Source organism: Carassius carassius, chromosome 21 (genome assembly GCF_963082965.1).
Source record: "Carassius carassius chromosome 21, fCarCar2.1, whole genome shotgun sequence".
Taxonomy (NCBI): Eukaryota; Metazoa; Chordata; class Actinopteri; order Cypriniformes; family Cyprinidae; genus Carassius; species Carassius carassius.
The window spans coordinates 23,754,922-23,780,391 of record NC_081775.1 but is presented as its reverse complement, the minus strand read 5'-3'; the positions used below and the strand labels follow the sequence as shown (position 1 = coordinate 23,780,391).

The window sequence follows — 25,470 nt, the reverse complement described above, 5'->3', positions numbered from 1 at the left end:
TTTTTTATATTAAATGTTTTTTTGTTTTGTTATTATGGCCCTGTGAGAAGGTTTTATGGTAAATTTCAGAACAGCATTTCATTTAAATGTGTTTTTGAAACATTTGCTCAAATTTGAATACATTAGAGTGCCAGAACAAACCTGAATTTGAAATAATAATAAGGATCCGAATATACTCTGAACTTGGTTACATTTTTATATGCTTAGTATGAAAATATATGAACAGTTGCAACCTGTTATACAAGCACCTTCTTGTATCTTGCTCAACTGAAATTCAGTTAATCCCATGCCTCAAAAGTAAGAACAATTACTGCATGCTTGGAGGATTAAGTGCCAGATATTGGCTTTTTTAAGATGCATAGAATTGTTCTTTTTACTTTTAACATAGTTGCATGGATAGTTTACCAGCACAGAAGCTTGTGTTGCCGACATACCAGCTGAATGCAAGAACAGACAGGTGTTATTGGATTATGGGATGAGGACAGAGTAGTTACGTGGACATTTTCCTCACACAAAGCTGAAGCTCTCTTATTTGGGATAAGTCAAGCTGTCTGTTTTCTCAGGACACCATGGCTAGTGAATCTCCTGGTGGTTTTCCTCTTTCTCTCTTTCTTAGCACTTTTACTTGGAATGGCCGTCGGCTTGATATAAACTCACTGAAAGGCAAGAAAAGGAAACACTGGTTCAGGTCACACAGGTACATACAAACTTCCACATTAAATAGATATATGGCTTACAGTGTACCTTTTTAACCGGTTAAAAGAACACACTGGGTCTGTATCAGTTACTGCATCAATGGTTTAATGCTTTTTCTTTTCTTTTTAATTTTTTATTATTATTTCTTTGCAGTGGTCGTCTGTTTTTCTAACTGTCTCAAGTATCCTAACTGTCTTAAGGATCAATCAAGCTAAATTTCGAGTGCATATTATTGTAATTGCTCTTGTGTAAGCAAGTAAACATGATAAAACCACACTGGTATACATTATGTAATTGAACAATGGCTTAATTTTTATAAATGTCAAATGGCTCATGTTGATATTGGGTTTATGTTTTATATGATGTAATGTTTAGAATGGTCTGTTTATTACAATATCTGCTGACTGAAGCAATAGTTGTTGTTTTTTGTGGTTATATTACCTTTTCCAAATAACTCCCGCCCAATTTTTCATCTTGCTATTAACACAGTCTTTGTTGCTGATATGGCAATACAAAATCTTTGTACATTACCTTTCCCCAAATATGTAGCACGTTTCCATTACCTGATATAGTGTGACAGCATGCCCCTACATCAATAAATGATTAAATAAATAAAATCTTTTTTTTTTCTAATTAATAATGGTAGAAATTTTCAATAATTGCTCTGTTTTCATTACTAAGCCAGTTAAGCTCTTTTTCTTCTTCTTTGAATTGAGCTATTTTTAACTGCTTGCGTTATTTTTTTGTCTGGGTGTTTAACAACACTTTAAAACTATACATAAAATAATAATAATAAACAATGTAGAAATATGTATTATCTTAGCTATAGTTCAAACTTCATAGTACAGTATGTATTTATATAGTAATTTACAAAAAAAAGAATAAGAAATATTCAGTGGTGTAAAAAGTGTGTCAATTTATGAATCAGTGGGTAATTTTCAACAACACTCACTTACAATAAATACTTAATTGTGTTTCCATTCTGTTTTTGCAATCTATAATTGACTTTGTCAGGAGATGTTCTTAATTTTATCTAGTACTTATCTGTTTAATCTCTTGTGAACACATGGGGGCGACGATGTGCACAAACCTATATCAGCTGTTGATATTGTGTGATAGTTACTGCACTGTCTGTATGTAGTGAAACAAACACACACTCTCCATTAAAGTCTTTTAAAGGCTAGTATCTTTTTTAATTTGTTATAATTTAGCACTGACAGAGTTTTCTTAAACTAATTACTTACCATAATGAGATCTGTAAACTTTCTCTGAAGATAAAATCAAGCCTGTTGTCTAAATGTTTATTGAAACCATCAAGTGAGCAGAGCTGCGAGCGATAGGCTACTCCCTGCTTCTCCGTCATTGGTTGATGCATGTCATGCGTCACTGGAGCACCTCTAAGGGCCCTTGGCAAGAGTTAATGTGTGAACCGTTAGACTAGCTCCAACAAACTTATCAAGGACAACCACAAGTGTTCGATTTTCTTTGTTCAAGAGTTCTCTAATCAAAAATGTGTACATGACATTGAGTACTAGTCTTGTTTTTTTCGTTCATGATGTTTGAAGAGCCCTTGTTGTCTGTTCTGGCCATTTAATGACTCTTATATTATTACATGCTGGTTATTGCACAGTACGTTGTGAATGACTTGTGTGGATGAAGTGGTTTTAAATTTCCAGTCTTGACAGGGTGTGCAGTTTTTCACACTAAATATTTTGACTCAGTGTGAATTCATACTACTTGGGAACTCCTTCCCATTCTTTGGAACCCATTACCTTTCATTTTTCCCTGTCAACTGAAATCTCACAAGTTGAGGTGTTAAGTTGTCTGATCCATTCAGTCATATCAAACTCGAGGAGCGCCCTACCCCCGACTACGTCATTACTACACGAGTCCAAGCAGTGAGCCCTGCAGCCAGCCAGGAAGGGAGGGAGGAAAGTACACAGGGTGGGAGTTTCAGGAGAGAGAGAGCGAGTCAGGGAGAGACGGATTGTCTTGAATTATAGCAGCCGGTTGCTGAGTTACAGAAACACTGGAGCGCCTGTCCGGTCAGTTTGAGAGTCCCGGGACACGAGGGGCTCCTGTCAGTGGACCAAACAGAGGCAGGGCCGTCTCGACCGAGTCATGTTCACACTTGGAGACACACGTGAGGACTGAAAACAAACTGCTGGGATTAGCTGTAGCCGCTAGCAGAGGGAAATCCATGTCCAGAATGAGCATTATCATGAAGCCCCGGTCTCGCTCCACCAGTTCACTTAAGAACACAGACGGGTAAAGGAGAACCTCCTGACTATCTCCTTCTGCCTCCCTAAACCTATTACCCCATGCTTGCCGTTTCCTTCTCCCCTCTTACGTCAACCGTTTGGCTTTCCATATCTCTTTTTAACATCTTGTGCAACTCTCTGCTTCCTCTTAAGAATTAACCCATTTGTTTTTTCACTTCCCTTCTACAAATTGAGTTTCACTCTGACTAAGGAATTTGTCTTTTATATGCATTCTCTTCGATTAGTACTCTTCCTCTGGGTTTTTTATTTACTCTCTGTCTCTCACTGACTTGTTAAAGTGTAACTGTGGGATAGATTTAAACATTCTTTGCTGCATTATATTGCCTGCTTGTCAAGTCAATTTTACGTCGTCACATTTTTATCTTTATTAATTTAAGGTGTTTTTTATTTTACTGAAATAATTAGTTTTTATACATATAAAATATACTTTATCCAATGATTACACCATCAAATATTAAAATTAGGGCTGGTAAGAGATTAAAGTTTTTAATCTAATTAATTACATGATGTGGTAATTAATCACACATCAAATTTGGAGGAATTGCTCTGAAAAGATCATTTAAAGTCATTGTTGTGTAAAGCATCAAACAGAGATTACATAAAGTAGGTTCAGTAAGAAATATTTAGTTTGATCAAATGTATTACATACAGCCTACTCTTTTGGACCATGTGAGTAAATTATGACAGAATTGTCATTTTTGGATGGGTGAACTATAACTTTAATAATTTATTTTCTTAATTTTATTATTATTACTATGAAAATATGAAATAATTACTTTAATGAAATGATACTTTAAATAATAAACTAAAACTGCCAGTAGGTGGTGGTAAATGTCTTGATGATTAAGTCATCGAGTCATTTATTCATTCGTTTGATTCGTTCAAATGGCTGATTCATTCAGGAGTGAAGTAAATGGTTCTTTATGAATGGTTCATTGAATCATTAGGCTTGTTCGACTTGAAGCGGATTATCACCATCAGACCGAACATTTCTGCTTTGTCTTTATCTTCTTCTGGTATCTTCAAAATTGAGCAAAACAGACAACATTGTGTCTAAAATAACAAAATATTAACTTCTTAATGAACTGTTCTATAAGATGAGTAACTTATCGCATTTGCACTCGTTTTGATGTTGCACTTATATCCCTTAACTATGTAGTGTAAATATGAGACAAAATTTCAAACAGTGGCATTTTGCCCCATATCTTGAATTTTAGGGATATTCTTTAGGCTCCATCACACAGTAAGTCATTGCCCTGCCTCATTTAGTCATCAATCGACTGTATGAAATGGCAGATGATCCACATAGGTCTGGGCCGGGGCAAGTGCATTAAATGCATTAATAATTTTAATGTGTTATTTTGCTCAGTAGTTAATTAATATAATTATTGTGTTTACTTACAAGCCCTAATTAAAATATATATTAAAACACACTTTATATATACTGTAATTCCTCAAATAAAAACCAGTAGTCAAATAAACGCCGGGCCTCTTATAGTGGCCGGGGGCGTGGTCAACACGGACAAATAAAGGCCGGTCTTAAATAAAGGCCGGGGGAAAATTTGTGCAGTAGAGCCAGATAACGAACGTGCAGGCCCACTGCCGGAGCGTTTCTTGTTCTCGAGTCAAGAACCGGTTGCATCGGTTTTCAGATCACCAGTACACTGAACCGAGAACCGTTTCTGTCAGACGCGAATCCAATTCGAGAACTGAGGAGCTAATGATACCTTCTGCAGTTCAGGTAAATAAAGGCCCCGGCTTTTATTTGAGGAATTATTTTATTCAAGTTAAATATAAATGGTTTGAATAAACTTCAGTCAGATAATTAATTCAGATCAAATATATTGCACATTGCATATTGGGTCCCATTTACTTTTCACCCCGAATATTCTAATTAAATCTTATAATTATATTATATATTATAATTATATAATATTAAGTGTATTAATAAGATTATCTCAACTAATTAATTATTTCATTTGTAAGAGCTGTAATTATTTTTATGCAGTTACCACCTGTTACATACGTTTTGTATAATGAACATGATTAGATATGTTATGAAATTTGCTCATTTTACTCATTTTACTGAAAAAAAATAGAATGACGATCGAAACTTTATCCAATATGTTTGTGCAATCACCTTAAAAACATTGTAAACATGGCAAAATGATATTTCCACAGAGAAGGCTGCTGCTGGATTGCAGCATATTTGCAAGCAGTGCCAGAGAGCAGATACCTCACCCTTGTTTCTCTTGTCCCATCTTGTTCTCCATTTGTATTTGCTTATTTAAGAAGCAAGCTGTGATTGTTTGGGGAGAACTGATTATTTTGGTACAACAGTTTTGAATCTGTTTAAATGTATTGCGTTTGTGAAGAATAATTTGAGCAGTCATCCATCAATGCAAACTCTGAGATATTGCATATTGATGATTCACAGGATTATTTTGGTGCATAATTCTGTTATGTTTGTGTCTGAAGGTTTATAAAGTAGGCTAGCAAAAAAAAAAAAAAAGAGCGACAGGTTACAGTCCCCCTTTGCTCATGAAATGCTCCATTCCGTGTCCATGAATAACGGCTCTCAGCTGAGCAAACACGACCTTGCTTTCAGAATCTTTAAGTGTGTGTGTGTCTGTGTCTGTGTTGTGTGTAAAAAAAGGTTAAGATGTCACTAGGAAATCTCACTTACATCTTATTAATGTTATCAGTGCACCGGGCGATGTATGTGTGTCAGTATGTTTCCTTCTCCTCATATATTGAACCTATTGTCTTCCGTTCCTGTTTATTTTGCTTTATTTTAACGCATGGCAGGGACTCAACACGTCACACACCAATCATTAAGTGATAGTTGCCATCTCATATCCTGTCATTCATACTATTGTAATTTGCTAGTCTAATAAAGTCTAATAGTCTAATAAAATATAACCGTCATTTCAATTTACATACTGTGTGGTTATATTATGCACTCAAACCAGTTAAATGGGCTTTTCATTAGTGATCTCGGTAGACATTTCTAATTTCCGATTCGTGGTTGCATTTAAGAGAGTCTTGCATCTTCCAGCTCGTGTAGTGTGTTTTAATCTGTGTGTATTTGTGTCTCTATGTAAAAGAGGGCTTTGCAGATTTATTATGTTTTGTATGACACCTAATTAGAGGGAATAGATGGCCCATTTCCTCTCCAGTTATTTAAGCTTTGACATCACTGACACATTATATCACCTTGTTAGATAAACACATCAAGAGCAATCAAATTACAACGGCTTTTATGTGGCAAAGTGCAATATTTGCATTTCATGGAAGTGTGTGTTAAGGTGAGCGCATCTATTTCTGTTGTAATTTCAATCCGTACATAAAGATTTTATGAGTTATTTATAGAAGTTATTTATAGAGGTGACAACCACTTTTTAAGACCAAATTACCTTAAAAAAATTTAATACACTATAAAAAAATCTGAAACTTAAGGCAGTAGATTCAGTATTTTTTGAGTTTACTCAGCTTATGGAAAAATTGTATCTGCTTAACACTTAAAGTTTGTTTGTGCTTTCATCAGTTCAATAAACTCGAAATTAAAAATGTTTTTTGCTTATATATCCACGGTCAATCACATTGCATTTAAGATTTATATAAATCTTGATATAATACTGATGTAGAACTTTCTTAGTTTGTCTAACTTGTGAAACCTGAAAAGGTTATAAAGAGTTACTTTTATACCAAAGTAAGTTTTTATATTTGTGATAATGAAAAAAAAAAACTCACTGAAGAGAGATCAAAACTTTGCTGCTTTGGCTGATTGACTTCCCCATATTTCCTTTACTTATTTTAGAGCATGGTTATTTTAACAACAGTTATTTTTATGCTTTTGACAGAGCTTGATTTGAATCATGAATTATTCCTGCCTGCTATTTTTATCTGCGCATCGCTTTTATTTGTCTATTTTGAGCATATTTCTGTTCCGTCTCATGATTGACAAGAAAACCAGCAGTGTTTGGGGAACAGCCTCATGTGATCACCAGAAGAAAACAATGTCTTCTACATTCTCTTTGCATGTGGTCTCAAACCAACGGGTTCAACTTTCTGAATGTCCCAGGGTCAGACTCCATATTTCCTGTGCTTTTTTGTTCTTCTCTTATGCCCCCAATGGACCACATGCCATTAAATAGAGCTTAGGAAGGCAGGCAGTCACGTACTAGTTCATTAGCAATCAGTTTTTAACATTAGGGATAATTCATTCAGTTGTGGAATCACACACATGTATTTAGGTTTAGTTCCTGTTTTTCCCACTTGTATTTTTTATAATTTTTTTTATCAGTTAATAGAAATGTTTTGCGTCTGGTTTACATTTCACAAAACTGAGCAAGTTGTTTCTGTTGTCATTTTCTTTAATTATAAACATTAGTACTCAAAGTATAATTTAAGCTCCATTGAGAACTCTGTGAACTCTTAGCATTGTTATTGTTGACTGCCGATCTAATTGGAAAAGATTGGTTTAGTACCAAAAACAGTTATTTGGGGAACAGCCAGTCTTAATTAAAGTAGCTTAAACTGCGTGGCCAAAGGGATTGGGCAGTTAGTGCACAACAGTAGAGCTGGCCAGTTGGACATCTGATGCCATAGATAGCATAGTAGAGCTACTGTAATTATCTCTTTGATTTTTTAAGTGACAGACGTATTTAATCCTTTCACTAAAGTATGATTAAATGGATTGGCACGCCGTCCATAGTCGTTCTTGTAGTCTGTGGAAGAATAACACCCTATTGTGATTGTTTTAAGTATTTGTATAGCAAACCACTTTGGTTTTTATATATCTTGACAGAATGATTTCGAACATGTTTTAACATCACTTTAAAGTCAAGATTGTTTAGCTAGATAAGACCCTTATTCCTCGGCTTGGATAGAGTTCAACAGAAATGTTTCTTATAAGATTAATGTGATACAGGTTTTTATCTGACACTGATTTAAAGCTGCTAGAAATGTGTTGTGTGTTGCTCTGTATAACAAATTTTCTTAAGTGTCCATTGTTCCATGGTTTCCTGTGTTTGTGTCATGTGTGAATTAATTACGGAGTGTTTGTATATCAGGAACAAAAACACTTCAAGATACTTACCCTCAAATGTACACACAACGCTGTGCTTTTGGACCTATAAGATGTGTTGGTGTGTGCACACCTGTGTGTGTTTGTATGTTAAGTGTAGTTTAAGCAGGCAGTGATCTTTGTACAGGGAACAGATGGAGATGCATGTAAAAACAATTTAAATATTTATATATCTAGTGATAATCTGAGATTAATCTAAAAAGGTAGAAATGTTGCTGTTTTCAAAACTAATCACTGGATATGTTTTGTCCCATCTTTTTTAGAATCAGTGAGGTGTTTTCATTTTGATGCTTGTTCATTTATTTATGGTTATTATAAGCGGTCATATTCCGCTTTGTAGAGTAAGCATCAGTGCTTTTGTGTGGGTTACAGTAAAAGGAGAACAGCCTCATTCATAATGCATGTCTAGAGTTGAGAGTGTGAGACGGTAAGCATTCCTGTGATATGACCCAAGAGAGATGAGGGCAGCACATCAGTGGCCTCTCACCACCAGTTCTAGTTTTAACTGTGAATAAGTCAGTTCTCAATGAAACAAAAATAAAGTCAAGTACCATGATGTGTTGGGTTGAAAGAGTACAGCACACAATCTTCAGCTGAACCATTGATATGGATTTATCCATCCGAACCACGTTACTCGTCTCAAATGTGAGCCTGCATGGAGGTGATGGTGGTGGCTAAGCGAGAATAATGCGTACAGCCACGTCACTGTTCGCGTCAGTGAAATACCAGGGCAGAGCAATTATATTAATGCTCCCCGGGGATTATGGGTCAGCATGTTGTAAGCACAGTTGGGTGGATCTAAGGACTTGGGAGATGAAAGTTAAGGATGACTCTCCCCCTCTGCTGGGGAAGCCCCTCTAAAATGTGACTTTTTCTGGAAGAGCTGGTTTTTTTGTTTGTTTGTTTTTGCACTACAATATACCAGCAACCTTAATAAATCTGTATTTAAATATAATGTTAGTCACATTACTTTGGATTAAATTTAAGTTTTACTTTATTTTTTGTTTTGAGTGTGTGTGTGTGTGTTTTAATTGTTTTAATTTTCTATTTTTTTGCTTTATGTTTATTTGTTAAATATTAGCTTTTTGTTTTTTTGTGTATATTTTTTGTTTGTTGTTTTTTATGGTTTTTTTTTATGTTCTATGGTTATTTTTAATTTTCCATGTCTATATTATTTGATATAGACATGTCTATATGTGATATATTTGTTTTGTTTTATTTTTAACATTTTTTGATTTGTTTATTTGGTAAATATTTGTTAATTTTTTTTTGTCTGTGGTCATTTTTCATTGTTCATGTCTATATTATTTGGTACATTTGGTTTGTTTTATTGTTAAATGTTTTATTTTTCTATTTTTTTTTTATATGTGTATTAGTGTAATATTTGCTTTTTGTTTTTTGTGTGTATTTTTTGTTTGGCATTTGTTGGTTTTTTGTTTTATGTTTTTGTTATATATAGTTTATTTCGGTTTCTTTTTCATTTTTCATCTCTATATTATTTAATTGCATGTTTATTTGAAAATGAGTCCTGACAGTTTTGTCCACAGCAGGAATTTATTTTTCATTTGGACAAGAAAAAAAAGTTACCTAACCAAAAACATTTTACTTTAACATCTACTCTTATTTTCTCATTTGACATCAGCGCTAACCGACGTGTTGTTTTGTCTCTCCAGCTTTGATGTGGACAATGGTACCTCATCAGGACGTAGTCCGCTGGATCCCATGGCCAGCCCGGGGTCAGGTCTCATCCTCCAAGCCAACTTTGTACACAGCCAGAGGAGAGAGTCCTTCCTGTACCGCTCTGACAGCGACTATGACCTCTCACCAAAGTCTATGTCCAGAAACTCCTCCATCGCCAGTGACATGTGAGCAAATGTCCCTTTTAAATGCAGAACTGGTTTAATGGCATATACATTAATTTTTATAATGTTCATGTTTTATTCATAAAAGCAGACAAATAAGGAAAACTATAAAGAAAAAAGCTTGTAATGTTGTAATTAGTATTTTATTTTTTTATTTTTTTGCAGACACGGTGATGACATGATTGTTACCCCTTTTGCACAGGTATTGCAATATTAATTTGTCAATATTTCGAAATTAAAAGAAATTATGAAACACAATCTAACTCATTTTATGTGTCTTTTCCCAGGTTCTGGCAAGTTTAAGGACTGTCCGGAATAATTTTGCTGCTTTAACAAATGTACAACAGGAAAGGGCGAATAACAAGTGAGTGCTTTTAGTTTTACACATTCACATGCACACATTTTTATCATAACACTGAATCTTGACAGAATTTGTCTGTGTTACTTTTGTTGGCGTCATACACAATGACACATTTTTTGTTTCCTTTTTTCTCAACCAGGAGATCCCCCATGTGTAACCCACCACCCATCACAAAGACCTCCTACACAGGTGTCGCATCTTCCCTTTTATATTTTAAATATTGCCATTTTAACAGTGTTATTTTAGTATTATTAATATACTGATATAGTATTTGTAACTTTTATTTTAATATTTTCAGTTTTTGCTTTAAATTTTAATTTAGTTTTAAATTACTTTTTATATTTCTATAATAGCTTTAATTTATTTTTATTAATTTTAGTACTTTAAATGAAACGGTTAGTTGCCGAGGCACCACTTCTGATTTTCATTTTCATTTTATTTTATTTATCAAAATCAATTATCACTGGGTTCACATTTTTAGCAGATATATGATATATTATAAAGAGCAATTTCTCTGAGCCTTTCGGATTGTTTAGTGTTAGGATAAGGGTTGTTTTAATTTGTGGAGAACTGTTTGATATTGTCTGACGTGAGGGATTATGTTGTCTTTGTATGGCACCTTCAGTTTTGTCTAAACCAGCATGAGGGCAACCTCCAGACATCACATATCACAGTGTGCATGTCATGTACTCTGAAGCGGATAAGAAATATTAAATAATATGCCGTAATAACCTCTATGCCCAAATCAAAGCTTTAAAGATACTTTTTCACTCACTGTAATCGTTTGTTAATGCTTTATAGAGCATCCTGGGATGTGACAGTGTCTTTGCCATAATCGTGAGGCACTGCTCATTGTATAAATTAGTTTCTTTTTGGGGTCTGTTTATAAGGTTTGCAAAGAAAAGCTGGTTTTGAGATGCAGGTGTTTGAACTAGAACTGTAGTACAGAGCGCTTGCTGGATGTTTAGCCTGAGCAGAATGTCCAGCTGCAGAGATAAAAAGCACCTGTGTTATAGATTTAAAATATTGATTTGTACTAGAGGCGGTGAGCAGATGGATACATTATACAATTTAACTCCCCGTGCTGAGTTTACAGTAGATGTCATGTGACCCTTAAAAGTGTCTGGTGGGTGTGGATTGTCTATATATCCATATAACTTAATGTAGAATGAGATGATGCCTGAAGCTGAAGATACAACCTGGTCTCCAGAAGGCAAAAATCCCTAAGGGGTGATGTGTAAATTATCACCATTCTAGCCTAAAGCAAGACTTAGCTTCATGTTGTCTCTCTCTAGAATTACGGGATATCAAACCTTTTTATGCTAAGGACACAAATATAATTAAATTGTGAAAAATCTGCTTTCTAAAATATAAAGCCATATATGTTAAGTGTAAAAAAAAGAAAAAGTCATGTTATCAAGACGACATGTTGTTACAAAAAAAAATTATAATAAATTAATTGGCATTTTTGTTGTTATGTGCTGAATGCAAAATAAATTCTTAAAATATTATCCAATGAATTAGTAATAATTTAAATGTATCTATAGCACCTTAAACCATACATATTGGTCTAATTTATATACTAATATAGTATATTAATGATATAGTATAGTAATAACATTTTGAATTAAGTTTTATTTTTATATTTTCAAATTTTGTTTCTATTTTTGATAAGTGCTTTTGCCATTTTTTATTAGTTTTACATTAGATTTTTTATATTTCTATATAGATTTTTTTATATTTCTATATAGATTAAATCGATTTCAGTTTTAGTAATTTTACTACTTAAAATTATATGATTAGTTGCCTAGGCACCACTTCTAATAATTTAAATGTATTTATATAGCACCTTTAACCATATTGTACTGTACATATTGAGCTAAAGCATCTTTTTTATATTTATTTTTCCTTTGAAATTCTCTACAGACCCACTATTATGGCCGTTTGAAAAACCCTGCCCCAGAAAATGCATATGAACATGAAAAAAAAAGAAACTAGAAAAACTGTTCACTTAAAAAATAGATTGGAGGAATCCAGTCCAGCTTTTCGCCACAGCTCTCCTGTTTGTGGAGCCAGTGCCCTCTCATGGGCTGGTGTATGATGTCGCGCTAAGCATGAGAAGAATGTCATTGACGTCAGTGCAGTCTCTTTCAGAGAAAGTGGCACCCCAGCCCTGTGTACCACACATGCAGAAAGAGAGAGAGACACACACAGACAGGCAATGAATAAGATAATGCATGCTTTGTTAAAGGAGTGTACATGTGGCACATGCATTCTGCCTGGCTTTGTTTTCATAGTTGCTTCCAGTAAGCAACATGTCTAGCATAGCTGCACTGACATCTTTTTTTAAGTCTTTTGTTATTTTGTTTCACTTATTTTTATGCCCTCATATGGTCATAATAACCTTTTTCAAAAATATACATGCAACAGATGTTTTGTATTTAATTAATAATACCATCTCAGCAAACTTTAAATGCTGACCACAATTCCATACTAAATTATTTGCAATCTTTATAAACCTAAATCATAAAGCACTATCTCCAAGAACAAATTGAAAATTTGTTCAAACAGAAGGACCTGAGCTCCTCAGCTCCAAATCCTGTAAAGTTCATGTCAGGTTTTAGCTGAAGTCCTCTCTCTCCTGCATGCAGCGGCTCTGGCAGGCTTTAGGCTTCTGTTTCAAGAGGAAGCTCGGCTCACGTTCGGCTAGCGACGCTCTACGGCTGCCCTGTGCTCGTGCAGGACATCCACTGCTCTTAAGAAGGGGGCAGGCAGATGCAAGCACCCTTGTTCTGTTTTGCGGCAGACTGGAAACAGGGACAAATCACTCATCTCTTGGTGTCAACCCTCAGTATGCATTGCGTTTGTGCTCGAATGCATGTATGAGCGAGCATGCTTGTGTGTTATTGTTATGAGACTATACCTGTATGCTTTGTTATGGGTCGGATCGCATGCTCCTAGGGGCCACCGCACACTCCTCAGCTCCTTGGATGTAGACCGACATCTGTCACGCAGAGATGGGCCTGCCCACAGCAATGACATTCTCCCTGTCCCGAGATGAGAGGTTTGACTCCGGGCTCCTCGACATGTAGGACTATAGATTCTGCATTGACTGTCATTTTATTAGTGAGCGTCGTGAGTGTTGGTTTATGTGGCCCCTGTGTATGTTTTCGTAAGGGATATAGTGTTCTCCGCTTCTCACGAGATCTGACTCCCACTCCTGGTCGTTACAGTGCCTCGTTTGGATTACTGTGTTTTTGGAAACCTTGTATTTTGGCTCAATTTGGGGCCCCATCATTCACTGTGGAGGGCTTCAGCACAGCATGAAGAATCACCCATGCGTTCTGTCGGGATATCCCAACATGGCGGTCTACAGCAGTTTGGGCCCTCTGCTTGGAGCCTCAGTTAGACCCCTAAAGCATCTGAGATCTGACTCCTTGCCTCCTTCTCTTCCTCCAGAGGAGGCCTACCAGAAGCTGGCCACAGACACCCTGGAGGAGCTGGACTGGTGCCTCGACCAGCTTGAGACCCTCCAAACCAGGCATTCAGTCGGCGAGATGGCATCCAACAAGGTAAGAAGATCTAGGCATCTTGAATAATTTTTTGCGTTTTAGGATTCCCTAGGATAGTTCTGCAAGTTTATAAAGTGCAATTATTGTGTCTCAGGTTTTTTAGTTTCCACTCACAATCACAAATGGGGCACATATCATGGGCTTATAATTTTTTTTTAATTCATAATATTTTTCATTTTAATTTATTTTATTAAAAAAAAATATGTGTACTTGTGCACAATATACAGTATGATATATTGACTTAAGATGAAATGACTATTTTAAGACTTAGGATATTGCTATATATATATATATATATATATATATATATATATATATTTGTTTTAATTCTGGTAGACCTGATGATACTGTGATTGTAGCTTTTACAGTATTGTACATTCATTTAAAAATGAGCTTGAGATGATTAACATTCTACAACAGCAGTCTGTTCATATAATAAACTACTAAACTGTTACGTAAAAGAAAAATAGGCTGATTTACATCACTGAGTGTCACTATATTGTCATGCTTCGGTGTCTTTTAAGCAGTGCACTGTTTGCAATAACAGCAGCAGAATCGTCATTCAGGCTGCACTGAGCATGCTCACAGTCTCCAGCAAGGCCCCAGTACACATACAGCATGCTAATCAGCCTGTAGTGTGGATCCTGTCTAGTCCACTCAGCCACAACACCTTATAAAAAAACAAGATTTGAGATGCTTCTAATATTTCGTAGACAACCGGGCTAAAGGTCTGACAGAGGTGAGCAGACATTAGTAAAAGAAGCGTCAAATACTCGCATTTTTATACGTCTCACTCGACCGATCACCCCCCCCCCTCACCTTTCCCTCCTCAATACCCAGTATCCATGGAAACGCACAGGGCCTGTCAGTTTGCTTTGTTGCTTTAGCTCAATAGCAATAGTGGCATATCCCATATAAAACTGCCTCACACTCTCCACACAAGTGTTATATTCTACTGGTAATAAATAACACTATTTTCATGTTGTTTCAGAACAGAAAAAGCTAGACTGTTATGAAAAACATTTTATGATCTGTTAGCAGTCAGTGTTCATATGAGCCTGGGTGCTTGAATACATCTTCCATTTCAGTGACAGAAAAACATATCTATTTCACCATAGGAATTCAATTTAGATCTGTTTTATAGCTCTTAAAATGTATTCTTTTAGCTATAGGGATTCATCTGTAAGATGAACTGTGCTTTTTTTAATCAAGCAGTGACATCTGGGTTACAAATCAGTCCAGGTACATCATTTATATTAGATATTTCAAAATGACCTTATGCTATCTATGAATAATGATGTTATTAATAAAATAATTAGATATCTTAATATAATATATTTAATTATATTAAAATATATTAGTTTTAACAATATTATTTTATATTTTTATATTATTATGTAAATATTAAGAAATATTATTAAAAATTTCTATATGCGCTACCTATTTTTATGTAAAATATTATTTCTAATAATAATATGTTTGTCTGTTATATTAAACACTATTATATTAACTATACTACTACAACCAAGTCAGTTCAAAGTCAAACTAATGCTTCAGAAATTTTTTTTTTCATTTTACTATTATTATTTTTAAATGTCATGCTATTTTTATTAATTTTTTTTAGTTCAGATGTTATTATTATTATTAATAGTCATTTTTTGGGATGATTTTGTGCTTCAAGTCATTTTACTGTAAGTTAATTTTAAATAACTTTTGATTTAATTTAACCTGCTTTCATGTTACTGTTGGACAGTGTCACTTTAGGAAAATGTACAGTTTACATGCTATCTGATCTGGTATTTTATAATACTGAATTTGTTTTAGATATCTTTGTTTTTATATTGTTCATTACTTGCTCATCTGAATTGCATCAGAGAAATCCCCCTTTTCAAAGCTGTATGTATGCGTGTTATGGATATTGGAGAGGTTTGAAAATGAATGCATCATTGTAATACATCGAAAAGTGCTCAATGGCTAGTTGTTGCTGTTTAGTCTGCTGGAATAGTATATGTGCAGTTTATGTTAGAATTAGAATTATGTTATTTTGAACTGAAGTCAACATTATGTTATTTCGAGCTCACAATTTATAGACGTTATCAAATCCCTCGCAAGTTCAGAAGAAATAATGAATGAACGTTGCTTTTGATCTACAAGGAATATTATTAAACTAGAGGGATGGATTCAGGGAACAAATCATTATTTAGGCCTCTGTCCCAGAAAACACATTTTCAAGGAATCACAGCTACAAATTGTGTGATATCTTTCCATTCTTTGCTGGGAGACGTTTTAACACCCTCTAGATGTTCCAACAATAGAAACACAGTCACCTCTGTCCGCACGGACCCGCAACAGCCTATTACCGTCGGCTCATCTGCTCCACTAAAGCTGCAAATTACTCAGCATCCCACTAGTGGTACACAGGGACCAGAAGTGTAAAATAATCCCTGTCCATGTTCTGTCAGCACCTATTTCTGCCACTGGATGTGTCCAGCTCAGTGTAAAGACACAGGTTTTGGTACAATACCTCAGTGACATGTTTCTAAAAATGTCCGAGGTCTACAGGTACTTTTTTGTCACTTGCTCTCTGGGTACAGTGTGGTTTTGGATAGTAGGCCATTGGACATCTAATACACAGCTGTCATACATTTGGCCAGATACTTTAGGCCCTGGCTTATATATTTATGTTATATTGCATATAGATTGCAGGTTTTTATGATTTGAAAATGTGAGCATTTTGCTCATTGGAATGAATTTTTGCAAATTTGATAGAATTCTGCTGATAGAAATAAGCAAGGATAGGAAGAAGCATCTGTATGTATATAGCCATCATAAATATTAGCATTTTTGTATTTTTGTATTCATTATGTATATATTTAAAATGCATATTTTATTATAATTACAACGCATAAAATATTTTTTTTTTCCATTTTCAATTTTAGTTTTTATTTTTTAGTTTTTTTTTTTTGGGGGGGGGGGGGGGCAAAAATAAGTGTAAATAAGTGTAATTTTTTATTTGCTTCATGACAGCTATAAATGAATTAAATAAATTACATTTAATATAATTGTATTATTTACTTACATATATATTATTTTATTTTATTTTATTAAATTTAATATACAAGTGTCACTTTTAATGGTCTTGCCATAGAGCAGGGCTAGTAAAAAGTCTAAACTACTGGGCCAGTGAAAGTTTTTGTATTGTTTAGCCCTTTTTTTTTCAGTTACAGTCAGTAAAAGAATAAAATGGCATATTTCCCGGCATAGTTTTTGCTCTATTCAAGGGCTCATTAACAATTTAGCAGGACAAATCTAGCACGCCGTCATCGGTTTGTTTTGTTCTTGTTCATATGACATATGTTCTCCATTGACTCCCCTCTGTGGATTTATGTGAATGAACTTCACTGAATATTGTATGAGTCTGGCTGACAAAATGTCCACTTCCAAACCTCACATCAAGTCATGAAGATTACCTCACCCCTCCACCATACACTCGCATCTGTCCACACACATATGCACATTCAAACATGACGTGAACACGCATGAACCCAAACCACACATAATGACTGTGTGCCTTTTTTGGGGAGCTATCTGCTGTATTAAAAAGCTCTTGTACGAAAGAACACAGAGCTGCAGACATCTAGAGGGTGAAGTGGGAGGGGCCCTGAGGAGGAAAGCACTCCCAGAGGATTTACATGCGAGCTCGGCTCGGCCAATCGGCTGCAGCGATGAGCTCATTCTAATCTGGAGGAGTCACCTGATTGGCAGGGCTGCAGTCAGAGACTCTCACCTGAATGATTGTGTGAAACGCAGCCTTATTTGGAAGCTGTTAACTGGGCATATTTTCCTTCCAAAGCGCAGACATTTTTCAATCTATTTGGTTTGAGTGCGCAGCTCACGGATAGATGCTATCAGACAATGCCGTGGCTTCTTCACGCCATCCTCTGTCTTAGATGGAATCTTGCCAGGTTTCTTAACAGTGGAGTCAGCCATCGCAAGGAATGCCCTGGAATTTCTGGACTTTTCATATGGGGTTTAGTGTAAAATCATAACCTTAGTTCAGGTGGATTAAAAAATACATGGAGCTTTGAGATCCTCTCGCTGAGCAGTTTGTGTTCATCTTATCTATCAGCCAGTGTTTTCTAATTTTATCTGCTATCTGAACTTACTCATTCAAAATGCCTGAGGCAAATTATTTGCTGTCAGTTTCTTGGGGATACATTAAGGTAAGCTAATCAATCATAAAATACTGTATTCTTATATTGGAATGTGGTTTGATGGGCTGCTATTGTTTATTACTGGTGTTCAGTATCTGGTTACATAAAGAAGAAAGGTTGCATAAAGAAACATGATATCTAACGACAGGTATCTAAATGAATGAATATTAATTAATGGGACTTTTGTATTTTGATGTTTAGATTATGTATTTTTAAAATCTGCATTTCTTCATAATTACAGTGCTTAAAAAAAAACAAAATTTCTATTCTGTGCCTTGTTAGTTTTACTTTCCAGATTTCGTTTAGGCTGTATCACTATTTGAACCAAACTACTATAAAAAGCACCAGCACATCATGTGCTGTTGCTGGGCTGTTTTAGTTGTTTGTTTGCGCACATTAGCAAGTTTATTTTTGTGTATGCGTTGGTTTTCAACTCTAGCTGGTGTCTGCAAATGTTGTTAGAAAAGTGGGAGAAGGGTATTTGGTTTTGTGGCGTTTATATGGTGTGACCTAGCAGGTCGTTTTGACCTGACAATCTCAACAGTGTGAGAGGACTCAGATGTTTTGGGTTTTTTGGAGGACTCAGCCTTGAAACCATGGTGTATCTGTAACAGATAACGACATAGCTTACAACAGAAAATCCATTAAATGATTAAAAAAGGTAAAATGGTGACTAGAGCAGTGAATAAATGAGGGGGTGTTTGGACAATGGTGCTAGAATGTTATTACACAACACCTCCACACTAGATATTTTTATTTTTTTTTCTTCAGTTTTCCATAAATAATTATGGATACTCAAAAAACAGTCATAATTTTTTTTACACAAAATATGTTTAAATCTAAAAAATAATAACAATAATAATACTAATTCTCCTTGTTTGTTTATCTCTCAACAGTTCAAGAGGATGTTGAATAGAGAATTGACTCACCTCTCAGAGATGAGCCGATCTGGTAACCAGGTGTCTGAGTTCATCTCCAGTACATTCTTAGGTGAGTGTCCCACGAAAACCACAATAAAAACCAAACATGGATGGTAACATACATTGAGTGTATAAATACAGCTATAATGTTATGTGGCAACAAGCACTGCATTTTTAAATTAACAAACGAGTCAAAGCATTTTGACTGGAGGAGCGCTGAGCTGTGTGAAATTTTTAGGGAAACTCAGAGAACTAGGACAACTGAACTGCTGATTATGAGCAAAAAGCAGGTCGGCAGCAGCTCTGTAGCCTGATGGTCGTGTAGCTAAATAATCCGCCACAAGTGAGCCCACTATTCTTTTTCCAAAATTGCTAGAACCTTCTCTGAGCGATTTCTGTTTCTCTAGACAAGCAACACGAGGTGGAAATGCCATCGCCCCAGTCCCAGAAAGACAAGGAGAAGAAGAAAAGGCCGATGTCCCAGATTAGTGGTGTAAAAAAGTTAACGCACAGTTCCAGCCTTACCAACTCTAGCATCCCTCGGTTTGGAGTCAAAACTGAAACAGAAGATGAGCTGGCCAAGGTAATCTTCAAATATATATATATATATATAGAATAATAATGAATAAATTATCTTATATAATAAAGCCTTAAATATATATAAAGAAAAATACAATGCCGTTCAGAAGACTTTACCGATTAGCGATTGGCTCTTTTCCTCAGAAGGCGGGGCTTCTTTCGATAGAGCCATATTGAGCGTTGCATTTTTCAACATTCAAAACTATACGAGTGACACATCTTGGGTATTCTATAGTCTTTAGTTATATTGAACTTTCTATTCATCAGAGAATCCAGAAAAAATGTCTCACTGTTTACACAAAAATACTAAGCAGCACAACTGTTTTCAACATTGATAATAATAAAAAAATGAATTGTTTTTAGAGCACTAAATCAGCATAATATTATGATTTCTGAACAATCATGTGGCACTGAAGACTGGAGTTATGGCTGCTGAAAATTCACCTTTGCCATCACAGGAATACATTGCATTTTAAAATATTACAATATGAAACAGTTATTTAATTTTTTTATATCACTGTTTTACTGTATTCTTGATATAATAAATGCTTTGGTGAGCATAAGAGATTTCTTTCAAAAACATTAACAAAAATCTTGCCAATCTCAGACGTTTTAATGGTAGTGTATAAAATAAAATGGCTATAAATTAGAGATGTGCAGAAAAGTTCAATATAGGAAATCAAACTATATGTTTCACTTTGTGTCATTTCAGGAGCTTGAAGATGTAAATAAATGGGGTCTTAATGTCTTCAAAGTGTCAGAATTTTCTGGGAACAGACCTTTAACGGTTATGATGTACACAATATTCCAGGTATATTTTTACAGTATTTGTTCACTCAAGCTCAAGTTTGCTTTAATGTCTTGCTGCTAACAAGGACAAACCATATGGGTTGTCTTTCTGTAGGAGAGGGACTTGTTAAAGACGTTTAAAATTCCCCTGGACACGTTTATCACCTATCTGATGACTTTAGAGGACCATTACCATGCTGATGTTGCCTATCACAACAACATCCACGCTGCTGATGTCACACAGTCCACTCACGTCCTGTTATCAACCCCTGCCCTTGAGGTATGATACTGCTGTCCCAGTATGCAATGCTGTCTCTTCTGATTGTTAGGTATTAAAAAAGTGGACTACGGTGTGAGATTTAAGAAAATCTTTCTGTGTCTATTATTTTCAGGCTGTGTTTACAGACCTTGAAATTCTTGCTGCCATATTTGCCAGTGCGATACATGATGTTGACCATCCTGGCGTCTCCAACCAGTTTCTCATTAACACTAGTAAGTAGCTCTAGCTCTAAGCACATGACACTTTACTATTAAACTTTCTTTTGCTGCTGTGGCATTAAAGAAATAGTTTACACAAAAATGCTGAAATTTTACTCACCCTCAGGCCATCCAAGATCAGTTTGTTTGATCAGATTTGGAGAATTTTAACATTACATCACTTGATCACCAATGGATCATCTGCAGTGAATGGGTGCCATCAGAATGAGAGTCCAAACAACTGATAAAAGCATCACAGTAATCCACAAGTAATCCATATGTCAATTAACATCTTGTAAAGTGAAAATCTGGATGTTTGTAAGAAACAAAGACTTTTACATTTAAACTGTTGCTTCTGGCTGTTTTTTATTTCTTGTGAACAGTGCTTGACCTGTTCATATTTCTCTACTGATTCAAATGGATATGACTTTATATATCAGATATGATATAATAGCAATATTATGGATAGAGTACTCTTATTTTAGCAAAAGTTTGTTATGTTAATTGATGGACTGGAGTTGTGTGGATTACTTATGTAGATTATTGAGATGTTTTTATCAGCTGTTTGGACTCTCATTCTGACGGCACCCATTCACTGCAGAATATCCATTGGTGATCAAGTGATGTAATGTTAAAAAGTTGCATGGTCCAGGTTGACTGGGAAAAGTCTACATACTATACTAAATCAAATATCCTGTTGTGTCCGTAAAGGAACGTCACGTTGCTTCCTACAATTTACATGTGTGTAATGTTTTTCCACCGCTGTCAAAACCACTTTTAGCTTAATCAAGGTTGTTCAAAGTAGCAGACCAACACAAAGAGAAATCAATATGTTTAAGTTGTTATCACGTGCAGCAAGTTGTCAATCGGGTGATTTTCACATTCTATGGATGCATGTGCTAGGTGGGCTACATGTATCGGTGAATCAGAAACCTCACGTGTCCCACCCACACACTGGTAAAATCCCCTCAGTGACTAATGGAGGGACCAGTAGTGCTTGTCACAAGCTCAGCAGGAACTTGAACACAAGAGGAGGATGCATGTTGTTTCATACCTATATGCTGCTGTTTTTAGCCGTGGAACTCTAAACGAGACATTTTGATGAAACGTTACACAGCTCTATAAGGTCAAGCTCCAAAAAAAAAAGCACGATGAAAATGGTTCATATGACTTGTGTGCTCACTGTAGCCTTCCAATGAACTGAAATGTATTATTTAGGTTGCTATACATAGAACATTCACCAAGAATTACAAGTACAAGAGCTGTCGAGTTAGTACAGTATTGAATGAATTGTGCTTCCTCTTTTTTTCTCTCCCATCTCAGACTCTGAGCTGGCCCTCATGTATAATGATTCGTCTGTGTTGGAGAATCATCATCTGGCTGTAGGTTTTAAACTGCTGCAGGAAGAGAACTGTGACATCTTCCAGAACCTGACCAAGAAACAGAGACAGTCACTCCGCAAGATGGTCATCGACATTGTGAGTCACGATGTTAAATGTGTTATTGGTTTACAGTTTAGCTATAATTTATCACACTGGACTGTTTTTGCAGTTTAGTTCCACTGATACTTGTAATATGGAACTAAACTTTATTTTATGTGAAAAAAGGGGTTCTCTTGATGGACTTTTTTTTGCAGGTTCTGGCCACAGACATGTCTAAGCACATGAATTTGTTGGCTGATCTGAAAACCATGGTGGAGACCAAAAAGGTGACCAGTTCTGGCGTATTGCTGCTGGATAACTACTCTGACAGGATACAGGTCGGTCCTTTTATTAAAACTCATATTGTATTGTAGATATTGCAATAAAGATGATGATTTGAGCTTGTTGAAGTAGTGTTTCTCAGATAATATACTATTGAATATGTAAATGAGTATAAATATTCATTTGAATGCCTAAGTGACTGTTTTTGGCTGTGTCTCAGGTCTTGCAGAACATGGTGCACTGTGCAGACCTCAGTAACCCCACCAAACCACTGCAGCTGTACAGGCAGTGGACGGACCGCATCATGGAGGAGTTCTTCAGTCAGGGCGACAGAGAGCGGGAGCGCGGCATGGAGATCAGCCCCATGTGCGACAAGCACAACGCTTCAGTTGAGAAGTCCCAGGTAAGCCAGCTCAGAGTGGGTAAAGACGAATGAAATAGTGGAACACATATATTTCATATATATTTAACTCTATATTATGTTCCTAAATCGTTTTTATTTGTTACCGTTGTGCATGGAGTCAGATGTTTAAAGCAATTGTAACCATTCAGGGCAGGATGTTACATCCAAACTTCCATGTGATGATTTCCGGTTTATTGATTATGTTTATTTTTGTGTATTATAATTTATTACAGCATAAATCCCATGGAGTTGGTCTTGTTATATAAAATATATTGTTGAAAAAAATAAACAGATTGAATTATTATATTTTATTTTAAAGAAAAAGTAAAGAGGTTTCCTCATGATTTAATTCATGCATCAAATGTTTGGGTTTGGTAAGAATTTGGTAAGTCTCTTATGTTTACCAAGACTGCATTTATTTGATCGGAAATACTGTAAAAACAAGATTATCTTGAAATATTATTACAATTGAAAATAACTGTTTTCTGTTTTAATATATTTTAAAACGTTTATTCCTGTGATAGCAAAAATTAATTTTCCGCAGTCATTACAGTATCACATGATCATTCAGAAATCATTTTAATATGCAGATTTGTCGCTCAAGAAACATTTCTTTTCATTATCAATGTTAAAAACAGTTGAGCTGCTTAATATTTGACAGTTGCAATAAATTGTTTCAGGATGCTTTGATAAATAGAAAGTTTAACAGAACAGAATTTAATTGAAATAGAAATATTTTATATAAATGTCTTTTGTCCTAGCTTCAATTACTGACCCCAAACATTTGAATGGTAATGTACATGCCAGATATTTAATAAATCCTTTTAAATACCTCAGTAGATAATATGTAAAAACTGTTAACTCAATATATTGTGTATACTACTAATAAATATTTGACTACAGTACACAAACCTTCTTTCAAAGGAAATATATATATATATTTCTTTTTTAGGTGGGCTTCATCGATTACATTGTGCATCCACTGTGGGAGACGTGGGCAGACTTGGTGCACCCAGACGCCCAGGACATTTTGGACACGCTGGAGGACAACAGGGAGTGGTACCAGAGCACCATCCCCCAGAGCCCCTCTCCAGCGCTGGACACCAGCAGCGAGGGCCGACGCACCGCCGGCCAGGAGAAGTTCCAGTTTGAACTGACTCTAGAGGAGGACGGAGAATCTGACACGGAGAAGGACAGCAGCAGCCCTCCTGATGAAGAGGACGAGGAAGAGGAGGAAAACAGCTGCAGTGACTCTAAAACCCTTTGCACACAGGACTCCGAATGTACAGAGATCCCCCTGGACGAACAGGTGGGGGACGCGCAGGAGGACGAGGACGAAGAGGACGAGCAGGAGGAGGAAAGGGAACTATCAGAAACCTGTGTTTTAGAGGAGGAAGAGGAGGAGGAGGAGGAGGAGGAAGATGACACTGCCAACACATAACACAGTATGACACGGCACCTGAACTTTTTTATATTAGAGATGAGAAACACTTATTTATGGTTAAGATATTAGTTTTTTTTTCATTGTCTATTTTGCATACGTTGTTCAGAAGTGCTTTTTAAATGTCCGCCTTTAACCTGTTTTTTATTTTTCATTCCTTATTTTATTTTTTATTTTTAAACGTTTTTACGCTCAGGAATGTCTTTTCCACTCCCACCTGTCATTCATACAGACAAACTGAACAAAAGAAAGGTTGAAAAGCTCGACTTGTATTCCTGATTGTGAGGTACTTTTTAATTTTTTTGACTGAAACAGTATTTCAGAAACATTTACCTTCGAAAGCAGCTGTTTTTCAACAACGAGACACAATTTTTTTCCTGTTTATCTGAAGGAAAGTGGCAATTCGAAGCATTTTAGCAGACAAACACTTTAGAAGTGAATCCTTCATGCTTTGAACTTCGCGTCTTCCTGATGCCTCGAATGTGTTATTAATCTGGATTTAGCCGTCTGTTTGTGTTTGTGGATCGGTCATTATTTGAAGTGAATGAACATGGTACCAAAGTGAAAAGAACTCGTGAGACACCATTTTCACACTGAAAATACTCACTTTCATTTAAATTACCATATTTGGGGTAAATAGGTAAATGTAGTATTTTCCATTTTAAAAAAGAAAAGTTTTATACCATAATTTGTTGCATTCAATCCAGATCTGAAAATAGTTTTTAAATATAATTTTTTAAATAATAAGTTGCTCAGTTTAATAATACCTAATTATGACAATATTTAAACTTAAAATAAATAAATAAATATCTTATTCCCCCAAGAACAAAAACTCTGTTATAAATCTATTATAAGATAATAGCTTGAATAAGCCTTAAATGTTTTTGTCACCTATCATTGTCGTCTATCTTGCTAGCAAGTGGAGTAAAATGAATCCTGGTTATCACTTCATAAATAACAATATGAATTATTATTAGAATTAAATAATAATAATAGTATTATTGTTATTATTATCATTATTATTATTATTATTATTATTATTATGGCCCTGCTCATTTGTTTCTCAGAAATGTCTGCCAGCT

At 35.4% G+C, this 25,470-nt stretch overlaps 1 protein-coding gene across 8 annotated transcripts in view; it reads left to right on the top strand.

The window, feature by feature from the left end:
- The window catches only part of LOC132097925 (cAMP-specific 3',5'-cyclic phosphodiesterase 4D-like), a 105,695-nt gene extending 80,307 nt beyond the window's left edge, over window positions 1-25,388 (top strand). For 3 of the 8 annotated variants that reach the window (XM_059503927.1, XM_059503928.1, XM_059503929.1), the window contains exons 2-15: window positions 9,741-9,932; window positions 10,095-10,131; window positions 10,217-10,293; window positions 10,430-10,479; window positions 13,750-13,862; window positions 18,973-19,066; window positions 19,404-19,579; window positions 20,288-20,386; window positions 20,480-20,644; window positions 20,757-20,856; window positions 22,165-22,319; window positions 22,478-22,600; window positions 22,765-22,947; window positions 23,900-25,388. In XM_059503927.1, the coding sequence (XP_059359910.1) occupies window positions 9,741-9,932; window positions 10,095-10,131; window positions 10,217-10,293; window positions 10,430-10,479; window positions 13,750-13,862; window positions 18,973-19,066; window positions 19,404-19,579; window positions 20,288-20,386; window positions 20,480-20,644; window positions 20,757-20,856; window positions 22,165-22,319; window positions 22,478-22,600; window positions 22,765-22,947; window positions 23,900-24,388 (2,053 nt within the window). In that variant the 3' untranslated portion in view covers window positions 24,389-25,388. Of the gene's footprint in view, window positions 1-559; window positions 698-2,657; window positions 2,965-9,740; window positions 9,933-10,094; window positions 10,132-10,216; window positions 10,294-10,429; window positions 10,480-12,450; window positions 12,466-13,717; window positions 13,863-17,084; window positions 18,086-18,972; window positions 19,067-19,403; window positions 19,580-20,287; window positions 20,387-20,479; window positions 20,645-20,756; window positions 20,857-22,164; window positions 22,320-22,477; window positions 22,601-22,764; window positions 22,948-23,899 lie in introns of those variants that run through there. The other 5 variants (XM_059503934.1, XM_059503933.1, XM_059503930.1 and 2 more) reach the window with 4 other exon arrangements.
- Window positions 25,389-25,470: the final 82 nt, after the last annotated feature.